At 44.9% G+C, this 15128-nt stretch overlaps 1 protein-coding gene across 1 annotated transcript in view; it reads left to right on the forward strand.

Moving 5' to 3' along the window:
* tweek (transmembrane protein KIAA1109 homolog tweek) overlaps positions 1-9902 on the forward strand; it is a 106330-nt gene extending 96428 nt beyond the window's left edge. The window contains exons 53-61 of the mRNA XM_084601172.1: positions 637-853; positions 1016-1123; positions 1482-1608; positions 2005-2162; positions 2577-2782; positions 5348-5803; positions 6130-6466; positions 6824-6949; positions 8667-9902. Coding sequence (XP_084457298.1) covers positions 637-853; positions 1016-1123; positions 1482-1608; positions 2005-2162; positions 2577-2782; positions 5348-5803; positions 6130-6466; positions 6824-6949; positions 8667-8986 — 2055 coding nt within the window. The 3' untranslated portion in view covers positions 8987-9902. The remainder of the gene's footprint in view (positions 1-636; positions 854-1015; positions 1124-1481; positions 1609-2004; positions 2163-2576; positions 2783-5347; positions 5804-6129; positions 6467-6823; positions 6950-8666) is intronic.
* The last annotated feature ends 5226 nt before the right edge of the window (positions 9903-15128 follow it).

The raw sequence follows: 15128 nt of genomic DNA on the forward strand, positions 1-15128 counted from the left end.
TCTAAATACCTTTCTTTTTGTTCTGTTTTGAGTAAGAGTGCATAGCCAAGGCCACCAAGCATGCTTGCTCAATGTGTTGTCAAACCAGAGCCGTTGGAGTTCTGTGGTGGCACAGGACATGATCTCTGGCTTCTTTCGCTCCAACACTGCATAATAGATAGCTGCACATAACACCAAATACCAGCCAAAAGCAACCCTGATAATACCAACGTTTTGTCACTTGGGCCTCGGCAGCGTGGGCACACTTTGCCTTGTTTGTTGTCAGTTGTTTCACAGCCGCTGTGGAAGACAGAATGAGTTTGAAGATGGCTGCCTACAGCTTGAAATTCAAGCAAACTGTAATCACATTTGCTGAAGTTAATGTCAATCACAATGCCGCTGCAGAATTCGGCGTAGACAGAGCCTGAATTACAAGGTGCCAAAAGCAGCAGGAAGCAGTAGCAATGTCTGCGCAATTTTTGTTTTGAATGTGTGCCAAATAAAATGTTATTTCTTGCTCCCGTCTCGTTGAGATATTGCCGCGAAAAGAAAGGGTGGGCATAGCAGTCATGAAAAAACAAAAAATAAAATGGGGGTGCTTAAAATCGTATAAATATGGCATTTAATTCAGGTTGCTTGGTTCTTGTTTTCCAACAGGTCAACATGAGCCGTAGCCGCCACATTGGTGCCGATAATGGTCGAGCCCTGATTCGCTTTTCTGCTCTGTGCGACGTGGGCTCTGCCTCCTTCAAGTACGACATGAGACGACTGACCGAAATCCTAGCCTTCCCCAAAGCCTGGTATCGACGCAGCATTGCTCGCCGCATGTTCCTAGGAGACCCTGCAACTGCGGGCTCAGCTTTTGGCGACCAGGGTACTCATGCCTCAGTGTTCTATATTAGTAATTCAACCAGGACAGTCTGAAAGTACACTGTGCATCTAGATTTATTGCATCTGCTTTCATATCCTCAGTTATTTTAAGCCTTTCGTAATGTGTTAGCAGCGCTGATTGCATCTGCATGCATGTATGTTCTAGCTGAAGACTCGGCCGAAACAAGTAGCAGCAGCGGCACCCTTTCACCAAGCCGGGCTGACTCTTTCCCCTTTGGGAGTTTGGAGCTTGGCTCCCCTGAAGAAGAAGCAGGTAAAACTTTTCATGAGCACTTTTGCATTCTTTGAATCCTTGTAAAGCTGCAAGCTTATGTATGCGGAGTGCTTGTAAGTAACTTCAAATTATGCTCTCACTAAAATGTCTATTTCTGATTTTGATATGTGTAGGAGAAAGGATAGAAGTGTGTGCTGCCAAAAGAGTGTGTGTGTGTTTGTGTGTCTATTTCTTCTTTGTTGCTACCCATAAATAGCACGGAAAAGCTTACCGTAACGACGACTTCCTAAAATTCTATGGGCTGTATCAATAATGTCAGGTCTGATTGCTAGTTAGTAACTAGCCATATAAATGAAAATTGAGACGCTTTGGTAAATCACTGTTATCATTTCTCTAGCTCCCTCTCCACAAGAGCGGCCAGCACCTCCAAGGGGACAAGCTTGGGAAACACTTCTTCTTTACGCTCTGAACCTGTCCCGCCTCAATGTTCACATGAACATGGGCAATGTTATGGGCAACACATCGTGAGTACCTTGCCTGTTGGCGTCTCGAGAAAAGCTCTGCATAAGCTACCATACATCATCTTTGTTTATTTAGTTATGCTCTTATGAAGGAGCAATAACCAATGGGAATTCATTGTACCAAAAGTAAAATAAGGATATTGGTGCATAAAGTTATTTGTATCTGGCTCTGGAAGCTTGCGAAGTTAGAATTTTTGAATTGATGCAAGAAAAGGGACGTGCTTGTAAGATGATTGAGGTGTTTTGTGTCTGCTTTGCAATTCCTTTGCTTGTCCGATTCACATTTCACAATTATACTGATTGATCTTGGCTTGCTCCGATGGCAGCAAAGGAATTGACGCATACTTTTAGATTTTTGCTCGCGTGTGTTTTGTTTTACCTGAGGATGATTTTGTGCAGGTGGCTGACACAGGGCTTCAGGTCCCAGGGCCGTCTGGCAATTGATAGCCGCGGCCACAAGGACCTCAACCTAGCCGTCGATCTGGATGGCTCCAGCCTGGATGCCAAAGGAGGCATTGTGGGTGGAGCCATTGAGCTCAGCCGCATTCACACACACAGTGAGCACTCATTGCTTGTTTTTGTTACGAAGGATTGTGGTGATCACAGAGGTATAATACTTATGTTGGGGTTAAAAAGCCAAAACCACTTTGGATGTGTTTCATGTGAATATATGAGACCCTTTGAGAGGAGGCAGAGAACAAATTTACTGGTTGCCAGGATTAGGGCCTCTGGAGAAGAAGGCATTGCTCTGTTAGATTCCTTTGATGATCATGAGCCAAGTCTGAATGAGGCCAAGCTTGTCCCAGGCCACTTTATTGCTTGCTTCATTTTAACTGGCTCCTTTGCTTAATGAGTTTTGTTTAAGCTAGTACTTTGCTAATGAGAATCCGCTTCCAGGGCATTGAGATATGTGTCTTGGGTCACACGCAGAGCTTTGTAGTGAATGGTATCGTCTCCTCTTTGCTATGCAGTGGGCCTGCAAGAGAGTTGGGGCCGAGAGCCGGTGCACACGCTGACACTGGCGCTGTGGGCAGCAGAGAGTCGGCTTGACTACATGGGCAGCAGTGTGCTCATGGGTCGCGTATCACAGCTGGCTGTCGAGCTGCGGGATGAGTGGCGGCTCTGCGAAGGCTGTGAGGCAACCAAGCGCCCTGCCCTGCTGTTTGTCCACGGCCAGGTGAGCGTGCTACAGGGCACTAGAGAACCGCTTTGCTTTCAATGTTCCATTGGCACTGTGGTACAAAAATTAATTAAAAACAGCATCTAGCCTTAGTCTTTATATGTATTCTTATTTCTTTACCTTAGGTCTTGGTGTTGCTTGCATAACATTAGGGTTCACCATTTCAGGACGCAAGCTTATAATGTGAGCAGTACCTGATTCTTGAATATAAAAATGCTGGAGTTAGGCAGCCGTGTTGTTCTTTGCATTGCGAAGGAACGGAGATGGAGAAAACAACAATTCGAACCGTCAGGGTACTGGAAAAAAACATTGAAATAATCGACTAACTCCCAAAAACCTGCGAAAATCATTCGGATCATAGCAAATTTATCTGGTGAACACCTGGGCGTTGGTTATCTTCATTTAAAATAAAAACCATGTGGGAACGGCATTTTTGTGCAGTTCCAAGAAGTGCATCACCTCACACCCACTGTTTGGTAACGCATATTAAAGCAGAGCTGCTCCATTGCAGTGAATGCATTTGGGGTCCCCTCTAGAGCATGACAGGGTAAATTAGGTGGAGCCTCCCAGCAAGTAGCGACACCACATTTAAGAAGACTGCACTCTATGAGCTGCAAATAATGTGTCATGGTTGCACAATTTCAGCACTCTGCGGGAAAGGAAAAGTCACCACATGTCCACACAGGAACACCGGGTCACATTCTGAAGAGAAAATACCATTTTCACTTAAAACAGTGCACAGCATCGCTCGGCTGGCTTGTGCAAAGCTTAGAAAACAAGCATACAGTGCAGTGCCAAACTATTCTCAATGGAGCCCCCCGATCGTTGTCACACCAACGTTGCATGCACAGCTGAGGGAGCAGGACTGCACAATGTAATTCATACTTGAGAAGAATACTTGAGGAGAGCGATTTAGGCAGTTGTTTGCTGTGGCTGTCATGCCTCGACACCGGTCATCCTTACTGAGAGCCTGTCTAAATTGACCAGGGTGAGCCAAGCTGAGAACGAATTAACAAGCGCCTGACTCTGTAGCTTTATGGACGTTGGTTAGGGCCGTGCCGCCTGTCTGAAATATTCAGCTTTCTGAATTAGCAGGCATCAAGATACCAAGCTTTTTTTTTATTATTATTATTATTATCTATGCCATATGTGGTTCACTAGGTTGGGGAGGTATGTTAAGGCTGGAGATTGTCACAGTATGATGGTTGCTTAACAGATAATTGATATTGGCCATAGACTCATAGTGTTGTTTGGCTATAGGTTGCACTTTTTGGTTTTCCTTAAAACGAAATTTCAGAAGTGGAATTTGGCACATATAATTTTTTAAACCAAGAAGTCCGATTTTTACCTGTGACAAACAGGAGGAGAGATCCAGTTCTCCTGGGAGTAGGGTGCACTGTGGGTAGGCATCTGCATGAAAGGTAGGGGAAGAGGGCTTGTATATTTCAGCCATCAGATTCTACTTAACAATAACTTTTGAGGGATCACTTAAATGAAAGCTGTAATATTTAAAGAAATTGAATAAATTGGTTGAGTGAGTAAAAATGCCAAGGGAACAATTTTGACATCTTGGTTGTAAAGTCATCAGCTCCCCCAGCTTGTTTATCATGCATATCTTATTTAAGTCTAGCTCTTCTCTTTTAACATTTATATGTTACTAATTGCAAGAAAGAATTATCTTAAGGTTAGGTGTGTACATGTTATCATTTTGAAGCGAAAGCTTCACTACGCCGGGTAGCTCAAGCTGTTGGATATGCACAGTTTCACCTTGAGGGAAATGTAGAGGTCAAACTTCTGTGTTAAACCTGGTGGTCGCCATGTGACTTTGGGGCATAGTCACATAGGCGACCAAGTGGCCCGTGACCACGGTCAAAGTCAAGGTCACAAAATTAGAGGTCAAACCTGTGTGTTATGCCTGGTGGTCGCCATGTGACTGGGTAATAGTCATGTAGGCCACCAAGTGACCTGTGACATCTGTCAAGTTAACGAAATTTAGAGGTCAAACTTCTCTGTTAAGCCTGGTGGTCGCCATGTGACTTTAGGGCATAGTCACATAGGCCACCAAATGGCCCGTTACCACTGTCAAGGTCAAGGTCACGCGAGGTGACGTCAGCGTGACGTGAAAGTAGAGGGCCAAGAGGGGCGATACGTGTATAAATAGGAGCCCTCGAGTTCTTATCAAGGTTACAACACAGCGCGATGACGGGGAAGGACAAACTCCTTGCTACAGTAGCGCATTGGAATGTGAAGGCATGAAAAGACGGCATGCCGAAGAGACTGATGAATAAAGAGCTTTACGTTTGGAGAAACGCATGTGTTTAATCCAAGCTTGGCAGTGAGCGTAGCCATGTACATGAAGCTTTCGTTTCCCGCCAGGGTTAACCAAAGTTAAACTACCAGCTAATTTTTCCATTGCTGGCCGTTGATGAAGCTCACGTTTTCTTTTTTTTTGGGTGCGTTGAATTATGATTAGGATGTGATAGGGTTGGTGTCTGGTGATAGAAGTCGAAACTCAAGACCACAACTTAATAGTTTCTGCAATCCTTCGCCTTCTCCATACAGGTGCACTGGGATCAACTCCAGTTGCTAATATCCAAGTCAACAACACCCGACCTGGCCAAGATGGGAGCCAAGCTGGAGGAGTTCTTCTCGCAGCAGTTCCACAGCAGTCGGCGGGTGTTCTCATCCATGCGGCTCGCAGGCCCCCGGCCTCGAGGTGGTGCTGGAGGTGGCCGTGGGGGTCGCATGGGTGGGGGACCTGATGAGAGCCGACACGCCCATCAGCGACACTGGCAAGGGGCACTCGCACTGGTCTCTGGTCTGCAGCTGGGCTGGGGCCTGCGGCTGCCACTGCATGGAACCCTGGTTGGTGGAAGCATGGACTTGCGAGGCGGTAACGTCTCGCTAGCCTGTTTCCATGGCGTCAGCTTCCGTTCCAAGGCCTGGGCCCTGTTCAGCCTCCGGCAGCCCAGCATACACTTTGCCACTGAGGCCCAGGATGTGCTTGGACCGGGCCAGGTGACGTGCAAGTTGCCTTTGCATGCTAGCGTCCACAACTTGTCTCCATATGAGCACAGTACTCTCAGTAGGCAAGCAAGGCCAGGGGATAGCTCATTTATCGCCTGAGCAGCAACACCTTTTCTGTTGTAAACAATATAGCTGCTAATAGAATAATTTATTTCAGTAAAATGTCCAAGTTGTAATTAGGATTGGAACTGTGAGCAAACAAAATGGCATGCACATTTTCTGTTTGTTTGTTTGTTTTTTCTTATTGTGAGTCTGAGTGATGCAAATTTGAGTGCTTCCATGTCTTGTCCCTCTGACTGTCTCTCTTTGGCTTGCAGGCAGCAGTAGACACGCACATAGTACAACACCTTACCTTCCGACTCGGTCATGCGGCCGGGTCATCTGGCAACACGGGCAGCATGGCTACTGTCTGCCGCATTAGCCGCAATGTGCTCTTCCCACCCCAGTTCAAGAGTGTCAGCGAGTGGTTCCAGTATGCCTTTGCTAGCAGCGAACTTGACGATGTGGGCCGCTTCCCTGTCTTTGAGGGACGACCCTCACCACAACGTCCTCCTGAGACTGGCCACACCATGGAGATGATTTTTGCCTTTCCCAGCCTGGAGCTGCACCTCAAGACAGAACAGCTCCAAGGGGAGCACAGTCCAGGACCTGACGGTTAGTTTTGGTGTCTTGCTGCGTGCGTTATGGTAAATTGGCTGGTAGGCTGCTTTTTTACACTGGGTATGATAGATGACTTTGGTAACTGTCCTATACATACTACTTGCGTCTTGAATATTTTCCTCCTCAGTTTTCCTCATTTCGGGTGCAAGTCTGCACGTACACTTGTTCTTAGCAATGCATAGTATTGTTATGATTAATCCAAAAAACAATGAGTGTTGCTACAATATTTACTGCACAGCTGCATTTGTAGCCTTACAAAATTGTATTCCTGTATGTAGTAAGCTACTTAAACTGAGTGAAGCATTTAACTCCAATGAATTATTATTCTGTTGCACTTCTATCTTCTTTCAGATTCAAGACCTGTCGTTGAATGCAGTTTTGTGACCGAGTTTGATGACCACATTTTCGTGGCTGTCGACGCAGAAGCATTCTTTTTTCTGCACAACCTCATCGTGTCTTACATCCGGGAGAAAGATGGTAGTCTGTTTGCTTTGCCTTGTTCATTGTTTTTTGTCTTTGTCTCAAAGTCTCTCGCTTTTATGGATGTCTTAATATCCTCCTGCTCTAACACGATGTGACCTGCTGAGATGCTGTTGTGCTCATATTGTATCACTGCTTAGTGCCAGCATGTTGACTCTTGCCATATATTGCTGGATACAAGTTGTCGATCTCTAGCCTCTCAGTTGTCACTGGCAAAAGCAAATGTTGACTCTAAATATAAGTCTGGATTAACAAGGTATGACTACACTGATTATACTGTGTGATTCAGCAAATGCTAAAAAATTCTGGAAGGTAAGGATTTCGAATTAGAAAAAATTTCAGGAAAATGCTGCCTGCTGTGGCAAACGCAATTGATTATAAAGAATCATGTAACTACTGCCACAGGGTGGGCCACCGATAAGTTATGTCAGTAATATTTGTGTGGTATGGCTACAAAAACCTGGCCACACTGAAACTATGGAATATATTTCATTGTAAGGTCTAGGAAGAAGACCTTGTTAGTATATAATTGGGACTTTTCATAATATTTTATCTTACTACTTCATCGTGTGACTGATTATTCCTGGCTGCACAACATGAATAAATGACATGACCATGGGCGACCTGTAGCGCAGCAAAAAATGTTAATAAAAATTTATTTACTAACTTTCTAGCTAACCCTGTTAGATGATTAGTGCCTATAAGTTCGAAGCCATGGATAAAGCAAGGCCGTGTCCATTTTTGAAGTTAAGAAAAAGTAATTGTCTGAAGCTGTGCAGCATGAGGAAATCCTGCATGTTTTTCCGCAATAAATTGAAACATAGCAGAAAGCTCGGTGGAAATATGACCTCCACTGATGACATGCTGCTGCAGTTACTGTGGCACCAAATTCAATCTACCTGCTTTACTGTGCTGTGCCATGCACTTGCTTTCCCGTCGCCGTTTATCATAAGGCAAAAGGTAGTCGTCAACTACATTGTCATTATTTTTTAGAGTGTCAAAGCAAAAGAAACTGCATGGCACGACACAGTAGAGCCGGCAGTTCGAATTTGGCGCCGTAGAAAGTGCAGCATGTTATCAACAGAAATAACATCAAATCTCAGTTTCGGTTTGGTGCGTTAAAACTCGCCGGATTAGAACTGAATTTCGCTCAGCAATGTGCAACACAACCCTCTATCATCTGCTGCTGGTGAAGGGCCATCAGTCTGGGCGTTGCTTAAGCAAAGCTTTGCTGACAGATTGTTGAAGCTAACAATGTCCGCTACTGCAAGGTTCGTGCAAAAGGACTCTTTGGGCACTGCCTGAAAGTCTGGTCGAACCTCCTACCTTCCCCCCCTTTTTGGTGCGAATAAAAAAACTGCAGATTTTTGGTCACACCAGGATGGCAGGTACGTGCATCCTACGGGTGTTGATAGCTCTGGCCTGTCACTTTCACCTGTATAGTTTTCATGCTAATCCATTATGTTAAATATCTCAGCTCAACACACCATTGAGGTAGCCTCGTTGCATATGTCATCTGTATAAAGCATTTGCTTGAGACACTGTCTTGGGACCTGTGGAAGTGTTTCTTCAGTCACACTAGCTCGTTGAGATACTGCCCGAGTTCTGGCTTTATTTGCACTCCTCTTTTTCTTTTTGCTCATTGTGCTTTGGCTTGCTCTGGTTGTCATAGCATTAGTGCATTGCTTATATTGCATTCTTCTTCATCACTTAGGTGGAGCAGCTGCAAACAAAAGCCAGTCACCCGAAAGTGAGAGGCGGAAGAAGAGCATTGCCGAGTCGCTGGAGTCATTGCATCGAGACTTCCGGGACTATCAGTGCTACACGTGGCACCTGGAGCCCACTGTACGCCTCTTGTCATGGGCAGGAAAAGGCATCGAGCCGTATGGGGTTGACTATATTCTACATAAGCTGGGATTTTCACACGCCCGTGTGACCATCCCCAAGTGGCTGCAGCGAGGATGCATGGACCCTCTCGACCTTTTCCTCTCACTCATGCTGGAACGGATGCTCAAAGCTGTCCGGCAACGTTAAGGTGGTCATGCCTGGGTGAATTATCTTAGCCACCTCTGGGCTTGCATGGTGGCTGATAACCTATCAGCACCATGTGACTTGTACTGTGATAGGCTCCTGCTACATTGTTACATTTTGCCAACTGACATTGGAAGCAATATGGGTTCTATTGTGAAAGTTTGGCTGACGCTTTCACCGGTGAAAACACACGAGTCTGCCTCGTGCTATAGGAGAACAAATCTTGAGGTCGTACACAATTACGCATTAGGTTATTGTATAAAGAATGACTGGAGATATGAACATTAGTTAACTTGCTGGAAGAGGATATCTTCTGTTGTGAGGAGTGTGGATAAAGAATGTTGTAGATGTGCATAGTATATATATTATTAATATAATTATTTGTGTATATGTGTGTATATACTATATTTCTTGTGTAAAGTAAGCCTTCAGTGGTTCCCTAGAAAATGAAAGTTTGTGCGTGTGTGTTTAGGCTAGTCTAACCAAGACATGTACAGTGTCTTAAAGTCACAACTTTGCTTGGTTTATGCCCTTATAGTATGGCCACTATGTGTGTGAAATGTGCACTCCATGCCAGTACCTGTTTCGACCATGTGTCTTGACGTAGGTAGTTCTGTGTCAATTGTGTGAGATTTCTTGTGTTCTTATTTATTCATTCACTGCTTGAAAATTAAAGTTTGGGTAGCTCAAGAAGCAGTGGGTGTTTGTGAAGCATCAGTAGCTGTCTGAGAACCTCTGTTGAGGACTTCGTTCTCATGAGGACTGGATGTTATTCCCCTCTTCCCTGTCCCTTCCTTTTCGATAGAAATGCCACTATGTGCAGCTTTATCATAGAACAAGTCCCTAATATTGTAAACACACTGTGACAAATTTTGTTGTTAAAAATAAAATGGCTAATAAAACAATAATGTTTTTACCATTTAGCCTATTCCCTTAATTTTGTCCAACACTAATCCAAGACTTAACATTTGGGTTGGATTTCAGTAATATTTTCTTTTCTCCATTGAATATGTCTTCAAGTGACAAAAGCAGGGCTAGCCAGTGGAGTCCATTTTATGAATCACTGTCCCACTGTGCCAAATTGCGTTCTATATGGTCTGTATTATTGGTAAAGCCCAGTAGCTTCACTAATTTCTCTCTGCTCTGCATACCACAGTTCAAACATTATAGACAAGTGTACTCATATCAATACTGTGCATAGTTTCAATAATATTGTGGCCCACAAGTTCCCCTAGTTTTCAGTGATTATGCAAAAAATAGTAAAATACTTGTCTTCTGTGTCTGATAACACAAAATTCTGTGAAAAATGTGAGAAATTTGCAATTTGTTACAGGATTTTGTGTTAGCAGCCACATTCTATTTTTGGTAAGTTAATGAGACTCAGTAATATGAACTTGAATTATTTGCACTTGCAAGGAGGTGGCAAACTAATTTCAAAACTTTTTTCAGCTGGCTATATCTTCAATGCATTCTTAAGGTGTTTAGTTTTTGTGCTGCAATTTCATTTAACTTGCTTAATTCAAACTTCGAAGATTTGTAGGAGAAAAATGTGTTGTTAGTCGAATAATTGGTTTGGTGACCGGAAGTGATGTTTTCATGCCTTAAAGACAATTTACGTTTTGATGTACAGTCATGAGCAAAAGTGGTATACAACACTCGGGCAGTGACATAGCTAGGAAAAACTGCGCCAAAATGTCATCTAGCAACAGCATTAGGGACAGCGACATCTACACATGCATGTCGATAAAAATAAGGCACCGCCACTATTGTTTCGATCTTAGACAGCTGTTGCTAGATAAAGTTAGGATGCAGTTTTCTCGAGTTCTGCCACTGGCTGAGTGTTGTATACCACTTTTGCTCACGACTGTACATATCTCTATTGCTTCTGCTCCAACCTGTAGGCACCCATAGGTAAATATTTAACTTTTTTGTGGAAAGACGTGTAGTGGTCAGCAGACAACCTTTAAAGAATACCGCAAAGCTCTGCTCAAAAGAGTCGACCACTTCTAATGCTGTCACATTGCGAACACGAAATAAAATGCTCCTTTTTTTTTTTTTTTTTTTTTTTTTTTGATCTTGCTCCTAGCCATCCAATGCATTGAAGAGGGGCAGCTAAAGACGCACACTCATCACAAACTTCTCAGAGTTTGTACAGTAGAAACTCAGTGATAAGAGTCTCACTGGGTCGCGGAAAAATTCGTATCCGAACATTCGTATCATCAAAACGAAAGAAAATAAGCATGCAGAAGCATGGGAAAAAACAGTCGCGCAGATCTATTTACGTCCCAGAAGGCTTATTTCGGTCGCGCGGTCACAGTTCGCCACTCACGGCGCACACAGCGCGACAGGCGATCGCAACGTCGGGGACGGGCGAACCGCGTGCCTCTTTGGACTTTTCGAGGCGCGTACAGCACAACAAGAGATTGCGACGCGCCGGCCGCGCGGCACCGCTGGCTGCTCGCGATGCGCACAGCGCGACTAGCGGTCGCGAAGTCTACGATGTGCGGCCCGTACGCACCAGCCGTGTGCACCGCGGACTACTCTGCAAACTCTTTGCGGTGTGAAAAACGATCGCGATGCCAATGATGTGCGGTCCGCGCGCCTCCGCGTACTTCTCACGGGGCGTACAGGACGACAGGAGATGGCTACATGTGGGCCGCGAAGCGCCGCAAACTGCTCGCGGATCGCGATCGCGGAGCCAGCGATGGGCGGTCCGTGCGCGTCCGCCGCGTACGCAGCCGCCAGCTGCGGCGATTGCGATGTCTACAGTTTGTGGACCACGCGCCGCTGACAGCTTTTCGCGACGAGCCCTACAGACATTCGCGACGTCGACGAGGTGCGGACCACGCATCAACGCAGACTGCTCATGATGCGTACATACAGCGCGGCTGGCGATCGCGGAGTGAACGATCACCCGTAGTGGCGCGGGAGAGAGTTCGGAACATCACATTTTACACAATGCACTCTGGCCAGGGAATTTCGTGAATTCGTATCACCGAGATTTTACTATGACAAAGTCTCATTACATCATGAGTACCGTTCATGAGGAGGCTCCACCACTTCCACTTCGCACCTGTGAAGGTATTTCGATTTCGTACGGCGCTTGGAGCACGGTGAATTGCTGACATTTTCCCCACACCACGCGAACCTCTTCTCGCAGGGCACGCCTCGACGCTGTTTACATACTTGCGGGTACGCCCGCCCAGGAACGTACAAGTGCGCGTAGGGGGTGTCCTTGGGGCAAGCGCCGGGCGATGACCTTGCACTCTTGCTACTGCTCCCCTATCCACAATGTGACTGGTAGAGCGTTCCCTTTAAAAAAGGCCTAAGGGTGCCACCATATATATTGGGCACTGAGCTGAGGATTGACTCCGCCACGCCCACGTACACCACAACCCAATGAAATACCCTCTTCTAGTAACGTGGTACTACAGTGCCGTGACACTACCGAGGCAACGAACGCGGTACGAAGCAACTATAGTGACGTAAATCGCGGAGGGGGACAGAGGGGTCCTGTCTTCACCCCGCCCCGCCCATTTGCTTGAATGGAGGGGGGGGGGAGGGGGGGGTCAAAGCATGCAAGTGTACCCTGCTGAGATTCGCTCCGGGACCACTCGATCGAAGTGGAATGATACGAGGAACACATGCACCGCGAGGAAGCCGAGGGAGAAAGAAGGCCTCTCTCCTTCCACTGCTGACTCAGCAGAATCATATATTCAAACACTGCTGTCAATTAAAATATGCCAACGATCAAAACGTATGTCATGACTTTTCTGGCATTGGGTCACTCTGATTGAGACTACATACTTTCAAAATTACCGCGCATTTCAATGTAGGCACCACGCAAACCCAGCTGGCAGCTACAAGTGTTCCACGAAGCTCTCACCGAGGTCTTTCTCAGCCCGCTAGGCAAGCGCCCTGAGGTACGACTCGTTTTGGCGGCATATTCATAAAACCAGGCAGATGACGTCTTTTTGTGTTCCACGTACTATTGCGGCAGCCGACGAGACAACACTCAGCTGGCTACGGAGTCTGGGCATCGAGTGGCAACAGTTCGAGTTTTTATTTTTCTGATGACGTTATAGTTACGGTTTCTGGTGATGACGACGAACGAACGCTGACAGCATGAGCCATTAAAGGATTTCGTCTTAACATGCAGCTTTGTAATAAACGTAATAAACGTGTAATGTAATAAACATGCTCATAATCTGCGCCTTCTTCGGAGGTAGAGCGCAGGCAGGCAGTGAATGCTGGCTATGCCAGGGGTAAGAAACTCCGGCTAGTATCGGTTTGAACAATTTTAGGTCACCTGGCGACTGAATGAAACTGATGTTTATCAAGGAGTAGCTCCTTCTCTGTTCACGCATGGAGTGCGGTAAGATGCGACGGTGGCCGAGTTTTTTACAAACCGCGGTTGAGAGCACCACATTATTTGCACGCGATTGCGTTAGTCACGTGATATTTTTGTATTTCGCAGGCTTTCTTTAGAGCTTGGAAAAAAAGATACAGGTGAGGCTTTCTTTATCGGAAATAATAGAATGAATGTTTCAGAAGGCGCTCTCCAACTTCGCAAATCACATTTATTGTCTAAAGGCAATATTTTGTAAATTATAAAAGTTATTAAGATTACTAATTAGATAATTGCAAAATAATAAATTGGTTGTGATGCGTCAGATGGCTGGCAGCTGTGTATACGAGTGGTTTCTCTGGCTTATCTTTTGTTTAACCTCTGGCTAAAGTTAGCTTAAATACCCTTTATACGGCACCTCAAACCAATTAAAAGTAGTTGTATAATGCAGGATATCAGCATGTGTTGTTAGGTTTCTTGGTTTCAGGTAGCTGGCTCGCAAACCAAAGTAAGGAGTGAATGTCAACGCACATTTTACCAGCAAAAAGAACTTTTATTAAAGTACAGCCACAATGCGTGAGTGGTCGCGTATTCACAAGGAAGGTTCTCAGCCGCGTGCCAATTTCCTTGCAAAATGTTACCAGTGTTATGCAGTGTTATGGCATTTTATTCGCGTAATCAAAACAAGGATACTATATACATTATTTTCTTCTAGAATGCTTGCATTCTGCAGTTCTTGTGCTTCCTTCTTGTCCCCGCAACTCGTCTACGGCGTGTTATCGCTGAAAGTATAGTATGCATAATAATTTAAATTTATACCCTTAAAATTCTAGAGGATGACCGAAGCCTTTGAAGAAGCTTGCTATCTCTGCGTTAACATATTGTCATGCACATCGGAATTTCAGCGAACCAAGCGGTCTGCACGGGCAGACCTGTCTTTGTATTATTGTAGTTTTATATATCTTTGCCCGGACTGCCGGACTGCCTGATCTAAACGCAGTGAACGTGCAGAGGCACTTTTTCACAACCACTTCAGTCCTTTAAATTTAAAGTGTTTGATGTTGATGGAGGTAGCCTTTCGGTTCCTGATATTTTTGCTAAGAAATCGGTCAAGATCGCTGACTGAATTGTTTCCGTCGTTAAATTCACAGGAATGCGCAACCTCAAGTATGAGATTGTGGTTGCTGTTATCGGCCACTTCTGACTGCCCTTAATACAGTACTCTCGAAGAAGAACATTTAAGGGTACTATAGATAAATAAATAAATAAATAAATAAATAAATAAATAAATAAATAAATAAATAAATAAATAAATAAATAAATAAACCTATATATACTCCATTTCGATCTTTATTATGGCTTACACATTGCTTCACTTCAGTATTGTTCAGCAATTGTTTCAGCAGTATGTTCTAGGTCGGAATGCATGGCGTCCTGTATTCTGTCATAACCTATTTCAATATATGTCATTAAAAAAACATTCGAAGCATAAACTGATTTCATCAGTGGCCATTGTTATGCTTTTGATTCCCGCTTATGTACAGCATGTTTCATCGCAAGAGGTGCTACAGTTTCGGAATAACGATTGTTTATGTGACGTACCATTGTTGAAACTTGGGGAGTAAAGTTCTATCTGAGCACCCAAGAAAGCGTGCGGTTGGCGCTTCGGCCGCTACGACGCCTAGCCCGCAGCGAAACTAGCTCCTCAAGGCGCCATCACAAACCCGCTAGCTCCTAACTGAACCAAAAGCTACACCTGCCTTGCTCACTATAAATTGCCATACCCATTTGCTGCAA

This window comes from Amblyomma maculatum, chromosome 4, assembly GCF_055883805.1.
Source record: "Amblyomma maculatum isolate TAMU_Amacu chromosome 4, ASM5588380v1, whole genome shotgun sequence".
NCBI classification, from domain to species: domain Eukaryota; kingdom Metazoa; phylum Arthropoda; class Arachnida; order Ixodida; family Ixodidae; genus Amblyomma; species Amblyomma maculatum.